This window comes from Lissotriton helveticus, chromosome 2_1 (assembly GCF_964261635.1).
Source record: "Lissotriton helveticus chromosome 2_1, aLisHel1.1, whole genome shotgun sequence".
Taxonomy (NCBI): domain Eukaryota; kingdom Metazoa; phylum Chordata; class Amphibia; order Caudata; family Salamandridae; genus Lissotriton; species Lissotriton helveticus.
In genome coordinates, this window is record NC_136059.1 from 1,693,817,120 (window position 1) to 1,693,844,934 (window position 27,815).

The 27,815-nt window shown below is 46.1% G+C and overlaps 1 protein-coding gene across 2 annotated transcripts in view; it reads left to right on the forward strand.

Moving 5' to 3' along the window:
- ECPAS (Ecm29 proteasome adaptor and scaffold) overlaps nt 1-27,815 on the forward strand; it is a 709,962-nt gene that overhangs the window by 498,143 nt on the left and 184,004 nt on the right. For both annotated transcript variants that reach the window (XM_078676653.1, XM_078676652.1), the window contains exons 37-38: nt 7,869-7,958; nt 25,426-25,492. In XM_078676653.1, coding sequence (XP_078532779.1) covers nt 7,869-7,958; nt 25,426-25,492 — 157 coding nt within the window. The remainder of the gene's footprint in view (nt 1-7,868; nt 7,959-25,425; nt 25,493-27,815) is intronic.

Sequence of the window (27,815 nt, forward strand, 5' to 3'; positions counted from 1 at the left end):
CTTGTTTGACCTGCCAACATAAGTGAAACAACCTATGCATACAGTCTTTAAGGTTGTAAGAAGTGGTATTGCCAGGATGTCATGGCTAATAATGTAATCAGAGAAAATGGTCTCCTCCTGCTCCTCAGTTGTATTACTCTTCCCCACTTACTACATTGACTCCAGTGCCGCTGATTGTAACTACTGTCATTATCACTATGACTAACAGTAAGCACTGAGAATTTAAAAATTACATTGTTTTTATTGCATGTTGTGTGCTTAGTCATACTTGATTGACTTACCCTTAACTCATTCATTTTACAATTTAACTTTACTATTACATGACTTACATTCATCATCCGTTTTATGCTCAAAAGGGCCTATGAATACCCCAGGTTGTCTGTGCTCAATGAGATTTCCTCTGACTTGGATTTTGTCCAGTTTCTAAATTCTATTGAAATGATCACTATTAAAATCTGAAATTACATAAAATATATGTGTTGACTTTCAATAAGATTGCAGCTTTAAATGGGTTCATGATGGTCACTATAGCACAGAAAAACAAGTTGCTTACCTTCGGTAACGCCTTATCTGGTAGAGACTGGTACCATAGATTTACCCCCAGGTGTCAGATTGGATTCAGAAACAGTACCTTTGCGTGCATGTATGTAGCATCTTTCGGCTCCGTATCTTCAGCGCCGTCCATGCTCTGTGCCCATATAGGGGGACCTCAAAACACTGACATTAGTTTCTTTTCGTGACCTTTCCATGCAAGAAGCCTTGAGCCCCAGAGGTTGCTGATGTACCAGTGTGCAGACACTAAAGACCTCATAAGGGTTACTCGATATGGTGAAATTGATTTGCAGAGTGGGGAGGATCAGTAAGGAATCAAGATAGTCTTTACCAGATAAGGCATTACCAACGATAAGTAACTTGTTCATCTGATAGAGCCTTCTAACCGCAGATTAGCAGCCTTAGAGTAAATACCCAAGCAATACCTCTCTGGGGGTGGGTCTGTGAATAGATTTAAACAAAGAAGTCCTGTAGGACCGAACAGGCAAAATACCAGTCACTACGGACATGAATGTCCAGGTCAATAGTGTTTGGTAAATGTGTGCCGAGACGCACCCGTTGCAGTCTCAGCGCAGGGACTTTACAAGATAATACAGATGTTTGCAGCCTTGGCTCTGGTGGAATGAGCACGCAAGCCCCAACGGGGTTGCTGCTTGGCAAATGTGTATCAATCATAATTCTGAGAATTATTCATCGTGAGGTGGTCCATTTCCTCATGGCCTTCCTTTTCTTTGCCCTAACAAACCAAATGCGATGTTGGTCATCCACCCGGAACTCTCTGGCACGATCAGTGTAGAACGGCAGCACTCTTTTTGGGTCCAGTCAGTGGAGTCTCTCCTCTTCTCTGGAAAAGTGAGGGGGCGCAAAGAAGTTGGGCACAGTGATGGTCTGGCCCACATGAAAACATGTCACCACTTTCAGTGGAAACAGGCACTTGTCCTCAGCACCAGGTTGTCTGGGAAGAAAGCTGTGGAAGGAGGGTGCACAGAAAGTACCTGCAGCTCACTAACCTTATTAGCCGATGTAATGGCCACTAGAAAAGCAGTTTTTCGCAAGTGTAAAGAGGAGTGGGGATAAGGGGCATCCCTGCTTCGTTCCTCTTTACACCTGAAGCACATCCGATACCACCTCCTGTACGGACCCTTGTCCTGGGCTCCATATATAAAAGACGCACCCAGGACAAGTATCCTGGGCCTAGACCCATCCGCCGCATCACCTTCCACAGATACTCCCAGGAGAGGGTTTCAAAGGCTTTCTCACTGTCTAGAGCAACCAATGCTGCCTCTTCCGCGACTCCCTGGGTGGTGTGCATGACATGAGAAAGCTGTTGTGAGTTCATGTGGTTACCTCTCCCTGGCATAAAGGCACACTGGTCAGTATGAACCATATGGGTGACGACGTGGCCCAGACACATCACAAGGACCTTCGCAATCAGTTATTAGGAGCCCTCAGGACACTGTGGGGTGTGATGGACACAGAACCACCAACACATGCAGTGAAGCATGCACTACACACCTTGGGAACAGCTCGCCACCTAATCACTTGGTTTTACAGAGCCATTATGGATCACAATGGGATCTCCCTGAGCCAACTCTGTTAGGAATGGGTGGAGGATTTCCCCCCCCCCCCCCCCGCATGACACTAAAACAAAATACCCTCCCCAAGCACACCAATCACAATAATATATTTCAATGTCCATAAGTTTATTCTTCTTCTGTGTAAATCAATTTTCTTCAATCGTTACAGCACTCGGTCCGTACGCCCAAATATTGATTATGTACTTTTTGGATCGAGAAAGACTTCTAAGAGATAGAAGTTTACTGAAATTTTGAATGCGGAGGAAACGGGAAACTGTAACTTTCGACCATATGGATACGTTTACGACTGGAATTCTGTAAATTGACCTTATTGAGTGACTGAGTGCAAAAGGAGGATCGAAATATATCTGGAGGATTAAAGGAAACTGGAACCTCCCACCATATGGATATTTTCGTGGATGGGAGAACAGCCTAATTCACATATCGACTGACCACATAACATTACGAAAGGAGGATCAGGATTATTTCAGAAGGATAAAATGGAGAGAGAGTTGCGTATTGTTTGAGAATTACGGATGAATTTACAAATCGAAAATTTTGGCAACTATATATCAGCCCTGAAGAAGTCAAAATTGCTTGATGTAGCAAGACGCAACACATGTTGGCTGCTAAGGATATGATTTATGTTTGTTGAATACGCCACATTGAATGTTTTGGGTGTACGGACCAGAGTTCTATACCGAAGAAGAAGAATAAACTTATGGACATTGAAATATATTATTGCGATTGGTGTGCTCGGGGAGGGTATTTTGTTTAACTTGTTATCTGCATGTGCAGGTTGAGGTGGGGTTGTGAGGTAACCAACTCTTCTTCCCCTTAGAGCACCGGTATAGATTAATATTGTTTTGATACTTGACCCAGATATACGGTAGAGCGCCCTTTCGTTTACCTGGTTACCTGATAGTCAGTTTGTACCCTGCATGACACTGATTGGATCCTGGCACTTGAATCTCCTAATTCTATCTCTAGAAAAGCGCGATTCAAGAACATTCAGTATATAATTCTTCATAGGGCTTACCTCACACCTTCTCGAATAAACCATATGTTCTCATCGGCTGATCTTGCCCGTCCCAGATGCAGAGCGCGGTCAGCTGACTTTCGGCACATACTTTGGGCGTGCCAGATATTACCAGTTTCTGGCTTTCAGTGCACACCCTATTAGCCACAGTTACAGAGCTAACAACACTCAACTCATGGGAAGCTACAGCGCTGGGCATTTTTTCAAGGAAGAAAAGCTTTAAGGTGCAGGTGCCCTTTGCAAATTTAGCCCATCTTTTAGCCAAGAGCATATTAACCATTTCTTTCTTGAGTGGTGTCAAGCCTTGTTCCACTGGGGTGAAGCAGAACATTCTGCTCTGCTCTGGGAGGAAGCCCGGAGAACACGAAAACATCACATACAATTCAAAGAGCTTAGGACAGAGTATCCTCTCTACCACCTCACATCAGTTTACTCCTCCTGTGTCCTTATCTGATGGGGAATAACAGGGCCTAATGTGGATCTGGATCCACACTACTTATTCATGGCCACCCAACCAATATTGCGGTGGATTTGGCCTCGTACTATTTATGGCCCCCTAACCAGTATTGTGGTGAATCTAGCCTCCCACTACTTACCCACGGCTCTCTAACCAGTACCTCGTCTATCCCATCATTTGCGTAATCCTGCTTTCTGCTCTTATATTCCCCTTTGTGCTACCCTCTCCAAGTTGGACTTCCCAAACTTTAACTTTTTTCTTATCTTTATAAATTTCCTCTTGCTCCATGATGGAAGAACGAAATATTTGCTTATATAGTTATAGTGCCACAGCTGATGAACACAACTACTTAACACTAAATGTTTTTAAGATGAACTAATCTCTCTTAATGTATGTAGTGCAAAAAATCTTGTTGTATTGTATTACTGTATTGAATAATTTAAATGCCTAATAAAAATGATTGAACAGTCTGGCGTCAGAAGCATGATCATCAAAGCTTCCTGCTTGTGCTTGGGTAGGATACCATACGATTTCACCTCCTAGAAGGTTTCCAGGAGCTTATGGAGTAGTTCAGCTGAGTATGTCTGGTAAAATTCTAGTGGGAGGCCTTCTGGCACTGGGCATTTCCTTGAGCCAAGTCTCTGAGAGCCTCCTGCAATTTGTCCAGTTGTCTCTCCTCCTCTAGGCTGTTCCTGTGGGCCAACAATAGTCCAGAGACCGGGACCCTATCAAGAAATGTCCTCACAATGTGCATCCCATCCCATCCCTCAAGGGGGATGTGTATACTCTCACCAGATGATCCTGTGGAGTCTGATTGAACGCTGCCTGTCCATCACCATCCCCCCTATCTGCTTGGGTTAAAGAAAGGATCGTCGGCGGGGGCCATTCACATTTAAGTCAGGCTAACATATGACCAGACTAGTCCCCCTCCCTGTGTAATCTGACCGTAATCTAATTTAACATAAAAATCCAGTCAGTTCCAAATACCTGCAACTCATCTGTGTGCCTCCGCCTCATCTTCCTGTCCCACCGCCTATCTCTGCAGGTGACTTAGGCATGCTTCCTCCTCCCATAGCGCCTGCCGCAACTTCTTTCTGGTGCTGTAGAACTTGCTGAGGGCGTACCTCCCCCCCCCCACTCACCCCCCCCACACACACACACAGAGCTCCATTCTGTGCCGTAATGCCCAGCGAAATTCCAGTTTGTGTCGAAATAGCCCTGTACTGTCAGCTGCACATCTAATTTATATTCTGTGTCTCTTAGGGACTCTGGGTGTTATCGCCATAGGGCAGTGCGAGGTCTGTGCCCCACTCAGTCCGCATTTCAACATTAGCGGAGCGTGGTCCAAAAGAAAACACCCCTGATAGCTCACTCCCTAAACATTCAGCGCCATCAGCAGGCAACAAAAACTGATTCAAGCGGTTATGGGTTTGGTGCTTGTTCGTGTCACAGGCAAATTCCTTATCAGTAGGATGGAGCTCCTGTCATTTCTCTACACACCACAGTCGGTTCATAGTCTTCCTGCAGCTTCAACGCCATATTTGGTTGAGTTCCCAGCCGGGGTGAGTGTCTGTCCGGACCCAATTGAAATCCTCCACCCAGATATGGACATGCCCACAGACGGTGCGAGTTCGGTCTCTATTGTTGCAAAAAAGTCTCTGTCATCAATGTTAGATGCATAGGGTTTAAAAGGTGCAAACTCCACACCATCCAACATGCCATGGAGTAGAATGCAACAACCCTCTAAGTCTGCCGTGTGACTACGTTGAGGAGTATGGTGAGCAGTTAATCTGTCCCCTCCCCTTTATTTTGCAACTTCTGTGCCTCCCCACCCATCAGATGCGTCTCCTGCATAATCGCAATGTGGACTTCCATCTGGCTCAAGTATGTATGTGTCCTATACCGCTTTACAAAGAGATTCAGGCCCCTTACATTCCAGGTGAGAAAGCGAGTGGGCCCTCCATCAGAAATAATCTGATGCCGTGGGTCCAAGGACCCGTCACATCCACAACCCCAGGCCACCAGCCACCCCCACCCATCCCCCACCACACCACCCACTGGAGCAGAAACCACCGTGGACCGCAAAAAAAAAAAAACCCTAATTAACAATCACAAATCCACCTCCCTCCCAGGGGAAGCACAGCTAAACTGAACTTGTCTTCCCAGCCATAGTATACCCACTCACCATTATATAAAACAACTAATACTTGTGATGGTGTGAAGGTGGAACAAAACCTATGCTCTCACCAACCTGGAAGGAATAATGTCTTCATGTATGGCCCAACATCAACGTCCAGACAGATCTCTACATAGATGCACACCATGTATTGTGGTATCTAAGATACCATGTCAGTTGGGTGGCCATCACAGGGAAGGATGTGTCACCATCCTGGGACACGTAACAGGCCAGTTGCTGGCGAATAGTACTAGTCCAGCTCCAGCAGTTAGATCTAAGCTGTCTCCATCCCAGGAAGCTGCGTGTCGTCCACGAAATCAGAACCACTGTCGACAGTGACAGCTGAGGCGACCGACTCCACCAGCGCCTTGGCCTCTTCCCTTTGCTGCCGTCGTAGTTCAAAATCGAATGTGCCAACTTGGCAACAACCACCTTTGCACTGGATATGGAGCGCTGCCGTCGTCTTTGCTTCTGTTCCTTGTTAATGGGCCAGTCTGCCGTCCCCGCCAGGACCATTCTCGGGCCCCTCGGGGTCTGTGTCTGAATTCAGGCGTTCCCTGAGTTCCCACCGGTCCCAGACATCCTCTAGCTGCATGAAAAATTGTGAACATCCCTCATGTAACACTTTGAGCTTGGCTGGGTAAAGCAGCATATACTGAAGGCCCATTGCTTTCAACTTCTGCTTAACTTTGCAAAAAGTTTGCCTTTGCTGCTATGCAATCCACGCATAGTCTGTGATTATTTGGATAACCTGGTTCTCTTAAGTGAGGTCACCCTTCCGCCGCACTTCCTGCAAAATAGCATCTTGGTTCCTGTAATTTAGGATTTTTGCAATAATAGTCCTAGGAGCATCCCCCTTAGTGGAGGCAGTGGGGCCAGCAACCTGTGGACCCCTTTCACTACAAAGAGCTGTGAAAGGCCAGCGTTTGGGATCTGTGATATTATCCATCCTTCCAGGAACAGCTCCATGATTTATTATAGAAAGTTAAAGGGACTGTCCCACAAAATATAAAGCGCACCAGCCTCCCAAATGCCCCTTTTTGTATGATCTTCCTGGAAGGATTTCTTAGTCTCTAAATTAGGTGGTGGATGTGCCTCCCTTTATGATCAGTTCCAGAGCATTTTCCTCCCCCCTGAGTAGCCTCACCCCTTTTGGCTTCCATCCCATTCACTACATCTTTCGAGGGCAAGGTTGTTCTTTGTGTGAAACTTTCCTTTTCTCTGACTTTGACGGAAGTTTCACATTGCTTAGGTGATCTTGTTGCCATCCGCTTAAATAAGAGATGTTGCACAGGTATACCACAGTAGAGTTAGAGTCCTCTGACCTGCAACATGGCATGGAGAACAAGGAGTCGGCTTGAGCCCGGCTTCATAGACACTTGGCATGAAACATTAAGATAGCAGGAACAGCCCTTATGCCAGATTGAGTTTCTTGCCTAAAAAACTAAATAAATAGTCCCAATGAGGCCACTGACATAGAGCATGTCTGCTTTAGTTTGGGGATTGTTTCTTACTGGTTTATGCATTTTTAATTTCTTCAGTGTATTTTGCTTATTTCCAAATCACCAATGTTTGCATGCAAACCATAGTTAAACATGCCCATGATCCAAGTGGGATCTTTCGTGCTCTAGAGGATTACCATCGAGGTATATGAATGTTCCCTCTACTGAAATCATAAAATCAGTTTTAATCTTACCATGGCTCCAGCAGTTGTGCTCTTTGCTCTGGTACAATACAGTAAATATCTGCAATGTAATTGTGTTAGTTTTCCTATACATGAGAACAACGATGGATATATCTGATTGCGTTAATGGAGGGGGGATAGAATTAGCCATCTGTTCTGTGACATTCTTGTTGATATATATGAGGGTGCTGAAACTGAGAAACATGTCTGAATTTTATTTACTCCTTAAATTTAACTAATTTATCTAATTACAGCTTACTTCAAAGCCATGTGCGAGGGCTGCAGGATACGTTGTAATGATTGGGAGTTTCTATGAAGTTATCTTTTCACTAAGTGTAACATTTCATTAGTATTTTAATTTGATATTTTTTCACCATTTACAGTGCTTGCAACATCTTGATGTGTCTGTCTTAGGGGAGTTGGTTCCGAGATTGTGTGAACTAGCCAAAAGTGGACTGGGTATTGGAACAAAGGTAGGACATGATTACATTAATTGAACTTCTACCATTACTAATTTATAGAAAATGTAAAAGCTGTTTAATTTATTTTTGGCCAAATAAATTAATGGCTGAATGCTTTTATGTTCATTAATGTTTTTTAAACTACTTCTGTTGTCCTTTCGACTACATTGTGTCCTTGGAGTTTGCAAGTTTAAGCTGTTTTCATCTGTCATCAGGCATCCAAAATATTAGATTTTGCCATAAATTTGATTATAAAAATGTTGAGCCTGAAGACTCCTTCTGAGTGGTCCAATTATCATATTTTTTTTGTGAGAACTTTCTTTTTTAATTTTCTACATGCAAGATGTATCTTGTCGCACATTGAGCGAAATTGAAATTACTGGATTTCAAGATGTGGGTGGGTCTTTGGTTATCTCCTACACAATTACACTATGTAGTAAGTACACCTTGTTGGACTAAGGATAGATGTTTCCCATTATTAGGTCAGCTTGTCTATAATGTGTGCAAAAGTATCCTCGAAGGAGGGTAAAGAATATAACTGCAGCAAACTTAGTTGGGTGGTGGGAATCTAAGGAGGAAAGGAAGGGGTGTAATGGGGCCTACCGATCGGGTGCTCGAGTATATACGTTGTGTAGATGACCGCACTTATAATGCACTTTCCCTTCTGTCTGCTGATCCTACTAGGGCTATTCGGGTCTGTGTAGAGAAGGGGTGTGGGAGGTCCTGCGCCATCCTCCTCTCGTAGTATGAAGGGTATATCTAACTGGCACTACCCAAGGGGGTCTGACAAGGTGGTTCGCCAATTCAGTGTCGTGGGGAGGGAGGATTGTCTGGTGCAAACTCTTTTCAGTGGACTAACATTGCATCCCACATAAGGGCTATGGGCTGTCTGCAGAGGCCTCCCAACTCCCTCTCTGTGCAGAGTTGTTGCCTCTGTCATCGTTTTACCTCTGCTTTCCATTCTACACTACAAGGAGGGGGTGGCGTTCTTCCACTTAAACGGCATCACCCTTTTTGATAATATAAGGACCAGATCAATGAAATGGAAGGCGGTTTTGTATTTCTTTGTCCTTTTGTAAATCCACAGTTTCAAGCTTTTAACTGTCCAATGAGGGTTGGCCCTTAATCGCTGAAAGTTTTTGGAAGACCACCTGCCAAAAATGTAAAAAAGGGCCGTGCAGGCCCTTGACGTGTTTAAGGATGGCCAGAGAGGTGCTGCTGCTACCACAGGTGTCTGGGACAGCAGGAAATACGTGGTGTAAGCGTGCCGGCGACTCGTAAGCTTTATGATGGATGTAAAACTGTAACAGTTAAAGGCAGTTGTTCAGAGAGACTTTATGTGTGTGTGCGAGAACCCGTGTCCACTCTGTCATGCAGCGGCTTGCCAAACTCCGCTTCCCAGGTATCTTGTAGAGATTGCAGGAAGACCTTGGTGTGGGTCCCCTTGTGTTTATTCTCCGTCTGTTACCCAGTGTGTATAGGCAATCAGTCAGGGTATTTGTGGTTAGTTTGAGAACCTCTACCTGCAATTGGTGTTGCGTCGCAAGCATCTGCTAATGGACATATAGATAGGAAGGGGCCTGGGGGTAGGTCATGCTGGGTTTGCAAGTCTTCAAACACTTCCTGTTGTCGTTCTGGAACAGGAGGCCAAGAGTACTGAGGCCCACTTCCTCCCTTAATTGCAGGTCTTGTCTGGTAAGGAAGCCTGCATACTTGGGAAGGACCAACATGGGGACTGAAGGCATGTAGGCAGAGGAATTCTGCGTCCATCAGAGTTTCCAAATTAGGCACTGCAAGGCTACGCAGGTCAAGCAGGTGAGCCCTCATGGTAGACGCACCCCTGGTGCCATTAACAAAAGTATTTCGACTGGCTGGACGGGGTGTAGACTACTCGGTTTCCTCTTGTCCACGCCTCGTTAACAATTTGGTGAATCTAGGCAGCTAGCTGCTAGGAAAATAGTTCAAGGTCTGGGCACCTAAGCCACCTGCATCTGAAGGGAGGTGTAATTTCTTTAGGGCTACCTTGCACCAGTAGTTATGCCATATTAGATCTCCTAGCAATTTATCTAGTGCTTGGAGCGTCTGTCAATGGGGGATTACCAGAATATTAGCAAAATGGTATAGGAGGCGGGGAATCATCACCATTTAAGCCGCAGCGATGCTGGTCTTAACATGTAATGGCAGGGTCTTCCAGAAGGAGACTTGGACTCTTAGGGAAGATACTGCTGCTGTAAGGTTCACATCCAACATATCTGGTTTGGTGTGGAATATTTCAATACTGAGTGCTCATCACAGTGGGCCCTCTTACATATCCAGTCAAGTTGGTGGTGTGGAATGGAGAAGCGGAAATATGTAGTATTTTTTCCAACTCTTATCCTAGAAAGAATTACAAAGTATGTTAGGATGTGGGCGAGGCGCGAAAGATCTACTGGGAGGTCATTAATTTAGAAGAGGGTGTCTTCTGAATAAAGAGAAATTGGGTGTGCCCCTTCTGGTAGTGGGATTCCCCAGTCCCTTCCCAAAAGACAAACCTCGGAAGCCAGAAGTTCCACTACTAAAGCAAAATATATTGAAGATAGGGGACATTCCTGTCTGGTACCCCAACCTACTCGTATTTGGCTGGAGATTAGGTTTCCTGTCTGCACCTGCACTGTTGAGTCTGTGTACAGTAGGCGGCTCGTCCTAATTGTGTGGTCCCCGGAACAAGGCCCATATAGAAAATAGATAGTCCTACGGTAGGAAATCAAATGCATTTTTAGGAGATATTATTAGAGCAGCGGCTCAGGCCATTGTTTCTGTGCGGCCTCCACAACTCGGTACAGTTGTCTGATGTTTAGTGTCGTACTCCTACTTAGAATAAATGTGTTTTGGTCTGCATAAATTAAGTGCGGAAGGATAAATGTGTTTTGGTCTGCGTAAATTAAGTGTGGAACGAACTGTTGAATGTGGGAGGCCAGTATTTTCCTCAGGATTTCATTATCCATATTGCGGATGGCGATTGGACAGTAGGATGTTCGGTTTGTAGAAACCTTACCGGGTTCCAACATGGAGACCGGTAAAGCCTCTCTGAGAATGGGTGGAAGACGACGGGCCTTCAGCGTTGCCTCAAAGAGTTTCACTAATTGGTGTGCCAGAGAGGACATGTACATTTTATAAAATTCCACCAGGAGCCCATTGGTTCCCAGTGTTTTCCCAGTGGTCAGACCAATACTAGCTGATAGAACCTTCTTCACCGAGATGGAGCATCGAACTCTGTCCACTGTAACCCTGTTGGAATGGGTAGGGGTGTCCAGTTAAAGAGTGATTGGATTTCCGTCTCCCCATTGAAGTCCCAATACAAGGCATTGTGATCTGATCTATCCCTGGCCAGGTAGTCGGGCAAGATGAAAGACGAACAGAGCTTCTCAAAGCATACTATTCTGTCTAATCTAACATATAAATTGTGCACCGAGGAGTAATGGTAATAAAGTTGGCGATTCGGATGCTGATGTCTCCAGGCATCTCGGAGGGCCCAGTGCCACAGCCAGGTGGTCTGGGCACGCACATTATGAGTAGCCAGAGACACGGGCAGTGATTGGTGAGAGCGGTCTATAGAGAATTCCAGCACACAATTAAAGTCGCCCCCCCCACCCCATCCCCTAGAATCCATGGGAGATGCTTCCACTTTGTCAGGTGGGTATAGAGGGTGATGGAAGCTAGGTTGGTCAAAGTTTGTAGCGCATATGCTGCCTTTCAATAGGGGTCGGTAGTCGAGTCTTTTCCAACAGGACGAAGTGACCTTAAGGGTCAATGTCCTGGGAGTGAACCTGAAAGGGTGTGCCGGCCCACAGCCTGATAAGGGCCTCCATTGGCAAATGCAAAGTAATTATAGGAGTGTATCTGCCCTCTCTATCTTTTTAAGATGTTCCACTTCCAGGTAGGTGATATGTGATTCCTGCAGCAGTGCTATATGGACATTTCTTTATTTGAGTAATGCATGGATTTTGTTTTGCTGGGCAGCTGTCTGCATTCCCCTTATGTTCCAAGAGATTATCTGAAACACTTGGGTAGGGGGTCACTGGATTATTGAAGCACCTGCTGAGCCCCACCCAGTTGTGTGCGAGTCCCCCTCAGTCAGATATAGATCATTGGGGGTTGAGTGTTCTAATGAACATTGTCCTAATTGTGATGCTCTCCTCATTTGCAAGCCCTCTAAATCAATTCTCTACCATAATAAAGAAGCAGCTTGTGCTTTCTTTTGCGGGCGTGTTCTTTTTGTCTGTGAAGAAGACAGGTAATGGTTTTCTTTTCATGTAAGAAAAACTGATCAAGGTAAATTTCCCCTAAAGTCCCAAGTCGAAAGAAAACGTTACAATTTACAAAGACATTTATGAGTCTTTGGTTGTGTGGTGTATGTCAATGTACTGCGGAGATTTAATACTGCTTACCTGAGTTACAAACACTCGTATGTACCAGGGGCAAAGTCACACTGCGCACCAGTTCACATCCGAGCTAAATCTTTTTCTTAGATTCACATGCTTGAATTATCCTCTGAAGTCATACTGAGAACCATCAAAGTTCTTCTCCGACATTAGGATGTAGACTCCTGAAACTCACTGTTCCCCCCTAGGGTCATTACTTGAGCATATGAACAGGTAAAGTTTTGAAGCCAGGTATCTTTTATTTGTTTTTTTTTTTATCTGAAAGAGACAAGTTAGTGATAGATTCCTTACCTTAGAATATCCCCAGGCTTCAGGCTAGATCCAGAAAGATTTTCTGCTTAGCAGTACCTCTGTGCGCCAGTAGGTGACATCCTGCGGCTCCGCGTCCGTCACTGGCGTCGTAGGCGCCGAGATGACGTCACGGAGAGTACTTCGGCACCACCCATGCGCGCTGATGTCAGTTCTTTCTTTTTCCGCGCCGAAAGCGCAGATCCAGTTTGAGCACGCACCTCGGTCATTTTATTGCCACTTTTTTGAGACTTTTGTCTCCTGTTCTTGTCTCCTGGTGCACGTAGGGATGCCCGACTTTAAGTCTTGTGGGTCGTGCCACCGTAATATGTCGATGGCGGACCCCCATGATGTCTGCCTCTTCTACCTGGAGCAGGACCATGACTCACGGGATTGTCTGGACGGCCGGGCCATGGCCCCGAAGGCATTGTGGTAGCAGCGCTGGAAATGCTGGAGGTCTGACACTCCTCTCACCACCGCTCAGGTTCTAGGGGCCGTTCGCGGAACCGCCGCCGCTCCTCGGACTCCAAGTCTTCACCTTCAGATTCCGGAAAGCAACTCCATAAGAAGAAGTCGAAGAAGCTTGTTTGCTCTCCGACGTCCCCCCCGTCGCTTCCGGGAGGCAGACAAGGAGGTCAGGGGCTCCACCCCTGCGGCTCCTCCGGATCCTGGGAGTCCCGCGGCCTACCCTCTATACCCGGGTCCATCTGCTACTGCCGAACAGATGCAAGAGTTTCTTGCTGCTATGGACCTCCTGTTTAGGCCTAAGGCTCCCGCTGGCGTGACTGCGTTCCCTGCGGTCCCGTGTCCAGATCCTGTTGGCCCAGCGGCACAGCCTCTGGCGCCAGCCCCGGAGCCACTGGATTCAGCGCCCTCGGCTCTGGCCCCGGCGCCACAAGGTGCAGCACCGCTGGCTCCGGCCCCGGCGCTGCCCTTAACTCCGGCCCCAGCTGTGCCCCCGTTGGCCCCCACTCCGGATCTGCCGCCACGGCCGACTCCTTCTACCCACGGAGCCGGACGAGAACTGGGACGGCTCCGAGGACCCCTTGCGTGGCAGTGTGTCTCCGAGCAGGATTGGGTAGATGACATTCAGGATTCGGGTGAACTTGATGTGTCTTCGGAGCCGGGGTTTGTGTCCCCTCTGCCTACTATGAAGGAAGGCGCTTCCTACACCATGGTGCTGCGTCGACCTGCGGAGGCTCTCCATCTCAACCTCCCTACGGTGGCCCTTTAGACCAACCACCTTACGGAGGGGCTACAGCCGGCATCTGCGTAGTTGGAGCCGCTGCTCCCTTTAAATAAGGCCCTTACCAAGGTCCTCTCGGGCACTTGGTTGCGGCCGGCCTCGGGGGCACCAGTGGATAAGAACGTCACTAGGCCTTATCGTCCAGCGCCTGGTGATCCGTCTTCTTGACCACTCACCCCACACCTGAGAGCCTGGTCATTCAGGCCTCGACATCGCAGAGTGCATTTCCCTTGGCTCCGCTGGATAAGGACTCCAAGAGGCTGGACCAATATGGCAAGAGGTTATTCTCCTAAGCCAGTTTGGGGTTGAGATTGGTTAATACCGCCTGCTTATTGGGCCGTTACTCCCACGCAGTGTGGGATTTGGTGGCAGAGGTTCTACCTCAGTGCTCCGAGTAGGTCCAGGCTGTCCTTTCCCAAGCTATTGCGGAGGGCAAGGATGCGGTGAAGTTTGCCATCAGATGTGGTTTGGACACTGCTGATTTGTTGGGCTGGACAATTTCCACAACGGTGATGTTGCGGCGCCACGCCTGGTTGCGTTCCACTGGGTTTTCAACCGATGTCCAGTGCTTGCTCATGGACATGCCCTTTGATGGCTCCTGTCTCTTTGGCGACAAGGCGGACAATGCCCTGGAGCGCTTTAAAGACTTGCATGCCACGGCCAAGTCTTTGGGTCTTTACATGAAGGCCCCTGACACGTCTGGGTTTCGTTCCTTTCGTGGCCAGGGTAAGCACAACCAAGCACCCTCCTCCGCTAAGCCTGTGCAGAACCAGCCCCAGCGTGGCCACGGCCGTGGCTTCCGCAGGGGCGGGTCTGGTAACCAGGGAGCGGGTCAGTCCACCACCACCCCCGCTGCTTCTGCCTCTAAGCCTTCCTAATCCGAGCTTCAGGGAGCACCCCACGCCAGTGGATGGCAGAGTACGTCACCACCTCCACCATTGGCACACAATTACCTCGGACATGTGGGTGCTCAGATAATCTGTCATGGTTAATCGCTCCCTTTTCTGCCCTCCCCTCTGGCCATGCCACCCTGGTACCACCCAGCGCATGTCGGGGGATCATTTAGCTCTTCTCCGTCAGGAGGTCACCGCCCTCTTGGCTAAGGGGGCCATCGAGCGCGTTCCTGGTCAGGAAGTTGGGAGTGGTTGTTATTCCCACTATTTCCTGGTTCCCAAGAAGGACAAGGGGGGCCTACGCCCCATCTTGGACCTCCGGAATGTCTATCGATTCCTCCAGAAAGACAAGTTCAAGATGCTAACTCTGGCTCAAATCCTGGCTGCCCTGGCCCTTGGAGACTGGATGTTGGCGTTGGACTTGCAGGGCGCCTACTTCCACATCCCTGTCCTGCCGGCCCACCGGCGCTACTTGCGGTTCATGGTAGGCCAGGAGCATTTTCAGTTTATCGTGCTCCCCTTTGGCCTTACCAGTGCCCCTCGGGTGTTCACGAAGGTGATGGCGGTGGTCGCAGCTCATCTGCGCAGGTCAGGGGTGTCCGTCTTCCCCTACCTCGACGACTGGCTGTTGAAGGCTGGCTCGCCCCAGGCAGTTGTCACCCACCTCCAGACTGCGGCCGACCTCCTGCATTTCCTGGAGTTCTCTATCAATGTGCCAAAGTCGCACCTGAGCCCCTGTTAGAAGCTCCCCTTCATCAGAGCATTTCTGGATATGACGCAGTTTTGGGTTTATCCTCCCGAACAGCGAGTCTGCAGTGGGACCTGAAGTTCCATTGGGCACAGTATCAGGGCAACCTGTCTGTTCACGTGCAGATCTCGGAGGGCGCTGCATGACACTTGCACTGGTGGCTCACGGATCGCGATTGGATCAGTGGCAGATCCCTCTTCCTTCCGCAACCGGAGCACACAGTGGTGACGGATGCGTCCCTTCTGGGATGGGGAGGCCACATAGGAGAGATGGAGATCAGAGGCCTCTGGTCTCTGGCAGAGTCCTGGCTCCATATCAACCTTCTGGAGCTGCGGGCGATCTGGCTTGCACTGAAGGCATTCCTTCCCTCTGTCCGGGGAAGTGTAGTGCAGGTGTTCACGGACAACACCACCGCCATATGGTATTGCAAAAAACAGGGCAAGATGGGGTCCTGGACCCTATGTCAGGAGGCTCTGCACCTCTTGACATGGCTGGAACATCAGGGCATTACCTTGGTGGTTCAACACCTGGCAGGTTCTCTGAACGCCAGGGCGGACAAACTCAGCCACCGGTGCTTGGTGGATCATGAATGGCGTCTGAATTCAGAGGTGGTGCAAGGTCTGTTTCAGCAGTGGGGAGAGCCTAGGTTGGATCTATTCGCCACCAAAGAGAACGCGCAATGTCGTTCGTTTTGCGCGTTGGAATTTCCAAGGCGGCGCTGGCTCGGAGACGCTTTTTGTCCCGAGTGGAGCTGCGGTCTATTGTACGCCTTTCCGACTATACCACTTCTGCCCAGAAGATCAGGCGCGACCGGGCCCAAGTCATCCTGTGGCTCCGGACTGGGCTCGAAGAGTTTGGTATCGCAAGCTACTCAGTATGAGCATCGATCCCCCGCTCCGTCTGCCTCTTTGGGAGGATCTTATTTTGCAGCAGCAGGGAACGGTCCTCCACCCGAACCTATCCAGTATCCACCTCCTTGCGTGGAGATTTAGCGGCGACAGCTGACACCTTTCGATCTTCCTCCCGAAGTCTGTGATGTCATCCTGGCAGCCAGGCGTCCCACCACCAAAACGTTATACGCCTGCAGGTGGAACAGATTGTGGCATAGTGCACAGCAAAGGCTGTGCATCCCCTTTCTGCCCTTCTTTCTGAGGTTCTTCTGTTCCTTCTCTTTAGCACAGCAGGATTCTGCTATGGGCACTGTCAAAGGCTATCTTTCAGCCATCTCTGCCTTTCTATGGCTTCCAGATCAGCCTTCTCTTTTTAAGTCCCGGGTTGTTAACCGTTTCCTTAAAGGCATTACGCATACGTTTCCACCGGTGCCCTTCATAATGCCTCAGTGGGACTTGAATCTTGTCTTGACTTTTCTGATGTGCGCTCCCTTTGAGTCCCTTCATAACTGTCCCTTACATCTTCTTATTCTCAAGACAGCTTTCCTGGTAGCTATCACCTCTGCCAGAAGAGTGTGTGAGCTCCAGACTCTTTCTTCCAAACCTCCTTTCCTTTCTGTCCATCCAGACAAGGAGGTTCTGAGGACCCGTCCTTACTTCTTACCATAGGTTGTCATGCCCTTCCACATCGGGCAGACCATCACTTTGCCCTTCCGTCTGGACCTAAAACGTGCTCTCGCATTCTATCTGCAGCGTACACAGCAGTTCCGGGTGGATGATCAGCTATTTGTTGGCTACATGGGTGCCAAGAAAGGTCGGGCGGTGCACAAACGGACCATCTCCCGGTGGGTTGTTTTGTGCATTAAAGCGTGTTACTCTTTGGCCAGGAAGGAGCCTCCTGTGGGGCTGCGTGCCCATTCGACCAGGGCAACTGCAGCCACTACTGCCTTGGGGACTCAGTGTCCCCTTGTAGGACATATGGCAGTCAGCCACATGGGCCTCGCTGCACACATTTACCGAACATTACTGCCTTGACAGTCCGGTCCGGAGAGATGTGCTCTGTGACTTTCTGGTGTACTCCTGCTCACAGACCCTCCACCTGGGTTGGTATTGCTGGGGTATCTATTCTAAGGTAAGGAATCTATCACTAACGTGTCTCTTTCAGATGCACAAGTTACTTACTTGTGTAACGATATATCTGTAAGAGACATTAGTTAGCGATAGATTCCTTACCCCCCCACTCATCCTCCCCGTTCTACAAACTGATTACTAGGGTTAAGGTCATTTCCTTTTAGAGCCCTAGTTTTATGCATCAGTTGTTGGTCTCTAGCATAGCTCTGCGTTTCGGCGCGGAATGGTTGTATACAGAACTGACGTCAGCGCGTATGGGTGGCGCCTAAGTACTCTCCCTTATGTCATCTCGGCGCCTACGACGCCAGTGACCGACACGGACCCGCATGACGCCACCTACTGGCGCCCAGAGGTACTGCTAAGCAGAGAAACTTTCCGCATCCAGCCTGACACCTGGGGATATTCTAAGGTAAGGACTCTATCACTAACTAATGTCTCTTACAGGTATATTGTTATACAAGTAAGTAACTTGTGCTACAGTATGAAACACAGCATATAAATTGAAAGGAGCAAAATGCACAACTCCTTCAATACTGTAGACCCGCAATAAGATGGTACATTTTGACTGACCCTTCTGGTCATGTCCATCTTGCCCCAGTTGCCCCCCCCCCCCCCATCCAAATTGAGTCTGGCTGGGTGTTGTGAACTATGTGATTACCAAAATCAATGTTTAAACTAGTGCATCTCACCCCTCCCACCCTAATCTGTAATTCTCTCGACGTCTGCCCCATGCTCCTTCAAACTTTTTGGGGTTGATATAGATCACTCTTTCTGCTTTAATGCACAGTCCATGCCCAAGAGCCATTGACTTTTAGTTGGCCATTGCGAACCACCTCACAACTTAGCATTTTCCCTCTTTGCTACCATGAATCCCAAATTGCAAAACAAGGAGGGCTTGCGTAAGGTTTATGCTACATGGGGCTTCCAGTCGAATGAACTGCGGTGCTTTAGGAATTGTTCCCTCAAGGACTACCTCCATTTCTTCAATGATGGTGGCCCAGTACATGTCAATAAGGGGGTAGGAACAAATAGTATGAAATGTACCCTCGCCCACCCTGTATTGTAGCCAGGGAGGGTTCGGGCCTAACCCATTTGACCCAATTGGTTTTGATATAATAGGTCCTATGTAGGACTTTTAGCCTTAATCTCTGTTTGGACTTATTAGTCACTTCTCTAGGATGCATTAAGTCTGCTTCACAATCCACATTCTCCCTGGTTCAAACGTCTTTCCCAGGTCAACCTGAGTTTTTGAAGCGTGTCAGGTTTATTGGTTATTGATGGTGGAGTACGTTTAGGAGACTACCTTACTAATCCACATTTTCTATGAGTATCCTATTTTCCAGAGGCTACAATTGGCCACTGTGTTCCAGTTTAATTTCTCTGCTTGCAGAGCATGATGCAGCTGCATGAACCTATATTTCTGCTTGGGATTCAAATTCTATTCTTGCTGTAGTACAATTTCACCCCATTTACAGCCGTTATGTTTCCTACTGTGGAGATGCCTATGGCATCCCATTGGTGAAATCCAATCCGCTTTCTGATCTCATTCAGCATGTGCCCTTTTCACAGCAGTGTTTGCCTGGTCACTTTTCCCCACAAACCCTAATAATAATAATAAATAATCCACATTTGTAAAGCGCACAATCACCCGTAAGGGTCTCTAGGCGCTGGGGGCCGTCGGGAAGATTAAGCAAGCTATTGCCCAGAGTCACATGTGCTGGGCTAATCTGCCGCCGGTGCCGGGGATCGAACCGTGATCCCCAGAAGCCGGACTCAGTCGCCCTAGCCGCGGCGCCACACCTCTTCCACCCCAAGTGCCTGTTAGCCTTGTCCCATGCGTCCAATGTTGCCTGAGTGGTGCACAATAATTGCATTGTACTCCTTTCGCTATATAAATAATGTATATACATGTGCTCTTCCAGTCCCAGTCATTCTAGTCTTGTATCAGGGTCGTTGTAGCCAGATGGTTGCCGGGTGATAGTTTGTCCAGTTGCTACAAGTGAGAATCTGTATTTAATATGTTTAGCTGAAGGATTTAGTGGGCAACTGTTTGAAGACATTGATAAATTAGACAATAGGTGAGATCTAATGGATTTTCTTATGTCAGTATGGTTGGTTTAAAAGTATGGTTTGCATGCCATAGGTGTTGAAGCAGAGTGCAACTGCCTTTATGAACCCTATCAATGGGGATAAGGAGCATAGACTTAAAAGTAGACAGTCATAGAGTTTTACTCTATGGTGTTTTAGCTTTTACACTCTATTTCTTTCTTTTTCTTTCTCTCTCACACTCTCTCACTTGAAGTTGGAGAAACTTCACACTTCTTTGGATTTCCCTTGGCCCACCCTAGGCCTGACCCATTAATGTCTAACAGGCCATTCATCCTAAGTACATTCCCTTTGGTGAGGGAAATGTTTATAAGACTCTTGTTGCCACCTACAGCTTCCTGCCAGACGTCTCCAAGTTGTCCCTTCTATTGATGAGCCCTTCACTGTTGATGGCCCTTGTGTCACTTTCCATCATTGATGTATCCAGTGCCAATGAAGGGTATTTGTGACAAAATACTGTTGATGAGAACACTTGTTGATAAGCCCCCAACACCACCACTTAGTTGTTTTAATTCCCAATGAGAGTTCCATCATCAACTAAATCTGCTGAATAAGACAGAGGCAACAAACCTCTGGTTGACAGACTTCGCTTTCAGTGAGACTTGTATTCTCACCTCTGCCACTGCTTCCTCAGGTTCTTAAGAAAGTCACAGGTACAAGGCTCATCTTTTTCTGGTATGGTACTCCACCTGTTGCCTGAGCATCCGCCTCCTGCTCAGCCTTTCTTTTCAGGAGGAACTACTGTCCCAACAACAGGGCAGAGTGCTACACCCTAACCTCAATAATCCGCACCTCATTGCATTGAAATTGAGTGGAATCAGCTGAGAGGATTGTGTCTGCCTAAGGAGGTAATAGGTGTGACTTTGGCATCTCGCTACCTGTCCACAAAGTCAAATCAATTGTGGACGATTAGCGAGGTTTATGGCCTGGTGCGACAACCATTGGGTTGATTCACTAAAGGCCAAACTCTTTGATGTACTTCTGTTTGTTCTGTCTGTAGCCTGGCAAGGCCCCTCCATGGGCACCATTAGAAGGAATTTGTTGGACCTTTTTACATTTAACTAGAAAGGTCAAACCACTGACCAAATGAACTATTTCACATTGATTCATCCTCTACATCAGGATCTGCTGTTTGGTCGTCTTTGTATTGCTTAGCTCTAATTCCTCTCACAGTGATGGGTACTTTGCATGAGCTATCTTGCATGTTTTTCTTTGTTAGCCAGAAATTTTCAGTCCCACCTCTTAGGGGGATTATTTTTGGAACTTACCCATAAGGTAAGGAATCTTCAAGAAAGCATTTCCATTAGCAGAAATTGTTACCTTTCGTAGCAGTATTTCTGGTGTGTATGTATAATGTTCTTGCAAATTCCTCACCTCCTTTTGTCCTCTGCAATGAGTTAGTGCTGTGATTAATAAAATCCCAAGGTACAAATTGACATCTGTTGCTTGACAAGGCTTGCTTAGTTCCTCTCTGCATATCTTGATGAGTCATGGATAAAGTATCACAACCTGATAGCATGGCTTAATATGCTCTGGTGGCGTCGCATCCAGCGGTGAGGTTGCAGCTGGAGCCTCATGGCACTACCTTTGGCAGTAGAGTGTCTCAGCTGGCGAAACGTTTCCTAGACTAGTCTGTAGCCTGGAGCAAATAATCACAAGGTGAGGAATGTGTGGGAAAACTATATATCCATCAGACATATCATTATCGGAGGTAAGTAACTTTTTCTTTGAGTTTCAGAATCCCTAGAAACTGCAGTGGCTATTTTTCTGACTTTGTCTATACTGTTTGATAATGTAATTTAATTAATGTTTCGCTTCTATTATGAACACTTCCTTTTTTTCCCGTGGTCTGCATGTGCTCCCACTTCCAGATGTAGTTCCAGTCCCCAGTGCACATTTACGTTCACCTTTACCTCAGCAGTGCAGGGTTTTCCTCATACACAACTAGTTGAATTAATCACCAAAAACCCTCTTCTCAGTGCAGTTTCCTTTGGGATGTAGACTCTGGCTTTTGCACATCTGTAACTGTGGTGCTGTACTTGTTGATACTTTCTATGCAGCACTTTTGATAACATAGCTGCCAAGTGCCCAATGTCTTTTGTTATACCGTCCACGAGTTGTGACACAATGTATTCTGGGTCATAGCAAGAATGACTCACAACTATGCATGCAGAACTCAATTGACTAAAAAGCTTGAACTAGCTGACGGCATTACATACAACATGGGGCACTTGGCTGCAGAGATTAACTGGTGAGTGATGTTTTTATGCGGTGGGCTAATTAGCGGGTCAGCCACAAGAAGAGTAGCATGGCAGCTTTGGACATATATTTTTATAAATGATATTCAACTTTTCTACACTGTAGCATCCTCACTGATAGTCATAAAAATAGAACATTCCACTAGCATGTGTGGTCCATGGAACACTTCTTTTCGACAGAATAGTAGACAGAGCATCATTGGAGGTAGACATTTTTTTCAAAGGATGCCATTTATATGCCACCTCCATGGAGTTACACAGGACTTTTTGAGCTGTTTTTCTCATTATAATGGCCAATTAAAAATAATAACATAAATTGCTTCACTGCAGCACCTAGCTGAAAATGTTTGCTTCTCATTTAAAAAAAAAAAAAATGCTTCTCATTTTAGAGAAAAATTGAGAGAAAGAATGGCTGCTATGTTAAAGTGCCTCCGCTCAACAAGAGGGCACTACTCCTTTAAGAGCTTAGCAACTTCCCTCTCCCAACATGCACTGTATTGGCAGCTTGCCTTGCAGCCAAGGTCTTTTTCCAGCATGTGCTGACTGAATCCTAGAACGCTTTGGGAGGTTTTAATCCCAGAATCCTGAGGTATTTTTTTACCATTTATTTCTAATTTCACCCGACGTCTTTCGGCAGCTTCGCAAGTGATCACCTGTTTTTCCCATATTTATGTGGTATTTTTCACTCACAATGTCTTCACTTTTTGTGAAGTGACCTTCCTGTGGGATGAAGGGGGTTGCTCTAGGTCCCCCCTCTGCTTGTGTAGTATGTCTTTCACCTACACATTCAGTTAAGTCGTCCTGTGGGTTCTGCTAAAAAATGTCCAGAAGCACCCTTAAAGACAGGGAAGGCTTTTGCTTTATGTGGCAGCTGGAAGATATAAAAGTGAAGCATGCGAGAAGGAGACACAGGAGGGAGGTCAGAAAGGGCAGATCCTCAACTCAACCTATGCCTTCCCCAAGAAAAGACTCTAGAGAGGGGAGATCTAAAGACAAGAGGAGGCATACACAACATTGCCACCATCCAACACAACCCCGGAGGTCACAGGATCACCGGTAGACTTTGGGGCAGTCTTCGGCCTCGCAGGTTCACATCAAAAAAGCTTGGTGGTGCTTTTGACCTCAACGGTGAGGAGGACCTGGCCAGCACCAAAACCATTGAAGGTGAGGGCTTCTCCTATCATACTGTGTTGGATGCTGAGCACATTGTCATCAAGAATATAGATGTAATTGACGTTCAGACATCCACTGTTGTCTTTGGAGCACTCATCAACATTGATCTACTGTTGCTCCATTTTAGAATCATCAGCAGGCTGTCCCAATTTCTCAACTCCCATTTGATCTCTTCAACCAAAAATGCCAAAGACATTCCTGTGGCTGATCGTATTCAGGATCCTTTACCAACGCTGGATCTGCCTCTCAAGCCACAATTGGTTTAAAGGAGCATATCTATGTCTCCAATAAAGGAGATGTCATTGCCAGACCTTCTGACAACAACTATGCATGACCCCACCCCACCTCTTCCTGTAACACAGGGCAGGCAAAAAAGGAGATCCCCACCTCCCACATCTCCATCGGTGTATTCTGCATAGGATTCTTATTTAATATATGCCCAGATGTCACCAGCAACCTCCCCATATGCGCTCAACCCCTGTGAATGATAATAATACATTTCAAGATGTATTAATAAGAGGTGAAATCTAATTTAATATCCAGCTAAGAATGGCACAATCTGCAGTTTCTGTTATTATGAAAACACTTCAGACTAGAGCAGCTCCAAGACCAACCTTACCACTGATTGCAAGTTTTGCAGAACTGGTGTAGGAGAAATTCCTTTCCCCAGCAACAATGAAAATGACAACTCCTGTGTTGCCAAAACAATCCGAAGCAACTGAGTAGGATCCTCCCAACATACGTCAAGAACCGGATTCGATGAGTTATTGTTTCAGCATTGCAGAAAAAACATCAATCTGCTCTGGAAACTCCAACTCCGCCAGACAGTGAGTGTAAGAAGATGGACACTGCAGGGTGCAAAGTGTGGCACAGTGACAGTTGCTCTCAAGACTGCTAGTGACGGTCCATTTTTGGGTAGATACAACAGGCCATTGTAGGAGTCTCTATAATATTTTGTGGAAGACCAGCCAAGAGAGCACATACAACATTTTTGGACATGATTCAAGAATGCCAACTAGTAAGCAACCAAGTATTAAGTGCACTTACAGACTCCACATATACTTCCCAAAGTGGTCTCGGATTTTCATATCAATTAATCTTTCTCCATACCGTTGTTTTTAGCAATCCTTCTTTCTCAGCAGTAAGAACATCACCCTCATAAGATGCAAGAAGAGTGTTAAAGTTTTATTTAAAAAGAACCAAAGACATATCCAAATCCTCACTTTAATTTGTCAATTATCAACCTCTCCCTATGGGTTGGTGTCTACTAAACAAACCATTGCCGGTTAGATATCGTCCTGCATGGTATATTATCAACAGGCTAACAAGCCTTTGTCTGGTAGCCTGAAAGCTCATTTCATGAGAGCTAGCACCGCTACAGTTGCTTGGCTGAGAAACGTTCTCTTTTCTGAAATCTGTGAAGCTGCTACTAGGAGATCAGGCCACACATTTAGGAGGCAGAACTGTTAAGCTGAGGACACTAAACTGACTCTATGGTTGGCGAAGCAGCTGTAAAGAATCACTGCGGTAAAAGCCTTGAATTTTTCTGCCTAGACTCCGTTTTTCCAGATCTTACTGGAAAATATTGGTATTTGTTCTGAGGGATATGCTTGCTACTCTGTTTACATTTATGACCGAGTGAGGGTCCTACAATGTAGAAGGAAATGTTACTTGCTTGTAATTCCAGTCCTGCACCATAGGAATCTTCACCGAAGTCCTAAACAACCTACCCTCCTCCCTGAATACCATTGTTTTCACTTAATATCTTCTTGAAAATCATACTTTGCCACTCAAAAAGAACTGAGGCTGTCAATACAGTGCACGATGAGGGAAGCTGCTGAGCCCTTACAGGAGCTGTGTCTATTTTTTGATCTGAAAAACTTTAATTGAGTAGGCATTCTTCCTATTCGTTTTTCTTTAGTGATATGCAAGGTTGCATATGTTTTTCAACATTGAACGTTAACATTTTAGCTAGGCACTGCAAGATAGTCTTGTTTTGTTATTGTTTAAATTGGCCATTTCAATGAGAAACTCGAAAAAAGACTTCCTGTTCTCCTCTATTGAGGTGCCACATTAATGACTTACTTTAAAATGTCTCCCTCCAATTAAGATTTTTAAAATTATTCTATGGAAAAGAATTGTTTCAGGTTTCCTGCACGTTGTGTGGGAATATTCTCCATTAATGCGAGGTGAAAGGATACCTGTGATGCGGAACTGGAATTACAAGTAAGTAAAATTCTCATGTTTATTTTAAAATCTGTACTACTGCAACTGCCTGTCTGAGAAATCCATCTCATCTTATACATTTTGTTTATATTTTCCAAGGGGGGATGTGCCAGTGTTATTGTGTCCCTTACAACACAATGTCCTCGCGACTTGACGCCATATTCAGGTATGTTTTCAAAGTATTTTATAAACTTATATGGATTTAACCCCTTCCGTGCTCATGACGAGCTGAGCTCGTCATGAGTTGCGCCGCTCGCATGCTCATGACGAGCTCAGCTCGTCATGTAACGCGGTTTTTAAAAAAAAGCCGCACAGCGCGAAAATCGCGGCCGCACGCATAAGGTTAAAATTATTTGTTATCTTAAAATCATTTTATTTGAAACCAACATTACTTCATTGAGCATTAAGTTTCAGATTTAGAGGTCCTTTACTACTTGTTGCTCTTGTACTACTGAGGTCCTGACGTTATACTTTGCACCATGCATTATGAAAGAGGCTGCGTACTGCAGTGCCTAGTATTATTCGGAGGTGTACGGAGTACACAATTTTAATTAGAATTAATAAATGTATGTATTGTTGTTAGCATGGTTACAACCAAATACATTTCATTCGCAGTTGGAATGTAGTGATAATCACAGCTCTAAGTTTATCTTCTACAAAACAAAAACATACTCTAGGTAGTTATGGGTACTTCCTCCTTTTTCATGTAGAGCATCCAAATCCTGTCCACCTACAAATTGCCTTTATGGGCCCAAATTATAAGTGCCTTAGAGGAAGTATTTATCGCAATTTATAAAACTTGACAGTGGGATCAGAATGTATTGAGTGCAATAAATAGTTGCTATTACATGTTTTTGCTTAACAGTAGGGCAGCACGTATGGATTTTGTTGTTTTCACCCAAAAATCTGCATGTCTCTGTTTTTATCAGCTCTTTTTTACGTGTTAACAATTAGCTGGTTTGACCTGCGGAAATTTTCTGGATGATGTAAAGTATGCACCTTTTGTAATGTGTTGAATTGTGCATTAATGGCAAAATAATGGGCCACTCTTAATCGAGACCTACGTTCTTTATAAAATAACATTCATGGCCTTCTAGTTTTACCTGCTAGGGAGGTTTAAGGAACGAATGTCAACATTAAAGCAAATAAAAATCCCCTGTGTCTCTTAAGAGGAGCAGTTCTCATCTTTGTACTTAGCAGATCTCCCCACCCCAAAATCAAATCTTTGATGGTATAACTTTTACTGGTATAGATGATCACTTTTGGGAGATTCTCCATTGCCTTCCCAGACCTCTGTTTTATAAGGAAACTGAATGAGTGGTAATGACTGTCGGAGTAGTAAATCCATCACTTTCTAGCAGCTTGCTCTCTGTTTTACCAAAAAAGTTCCTCAGGTTTGCTTCAGCAAGTAGGTCAAATGTCTCAGAAGATTTCAGCATTTAAACTCTGTAACAGAAACTGCAACAAGGTATCCTTTTTGGACCCATGTGACGTTCTGCATATTTTATTTCATAACCAGTCACAACTCCTTGGCCTCCAAATAATGCTCCCTAAAGTCATCAGAGAGAAGGAGGCCTTCCCTGACTCCAGACTCTCCTAAGTTAGAGAAGAACATTTTGACATTAAAAAAGATGAATCCAGAATTTCCATCTCCATTGGCTGACCTCCCAGGATCAAAGCCTTCTGGCTAGCCATTCTTCTTGCGCCAGTGCAAGGTGGAAGGATACTTCTCCAGGAGGAATTATGCCTCATCCCTCTGGCGCTCCTTTTTATTATCTTTCAGAAGGGGCTATCCTTTACTCGTATGGCATTCCTTCATTCACTGTGGCGTCATGAAAAGCAGCACAAGCATTGCAATAGGCCATCTGTGGAGGCTATATTTAACATTTTGACACAGCTTGCAACCCTCTACTTCATTTAACGAGAATTACTTTCCACTCCTTCATCCTGTATGCTTGGAAAAAAACATTTCTGATGATACCTGCAGAGTCTTCACCTGTTGAATAATCCCAGGTCATGCTTGACTTTGCACGTCTGTGTTTTCCACAAATGTGCAAGACTCTCTCAAGTGCTTATACTTTGACAGCGACCTCTTCTTTGGAAATAAAGCAGACTTCGATCTGGAAAGATTTAAGGCCAGAGCCAGATTCTTTGGTCCCCAACACCCTCAACCTCAGTTGGATTACAGACAATGTTATTACTTTCAAGGCTTCTGTAGAGGATTCAGCTTTTACCAACACCAGTCTGAACAGGCACAACAGGTCTAAAACTCTCTAGTTAGGCAATACAGAGGCAGGGCCTGAGGTAAAGGCTGTGGATCCCTCCACCCAGTCTCCCCATCCTCCCCTGCATCATAACTAGAGCAGGCCTAGTTTGCTCCTTCAGCTTAATAGGAGCCTGTGGGAGGTCAGAAATCCTCCTTATACCAGTCAAAGGCAATTACTTGGGACCAGTGGGTCATTCTGGTAATAGAAATGGATCTACCCTGC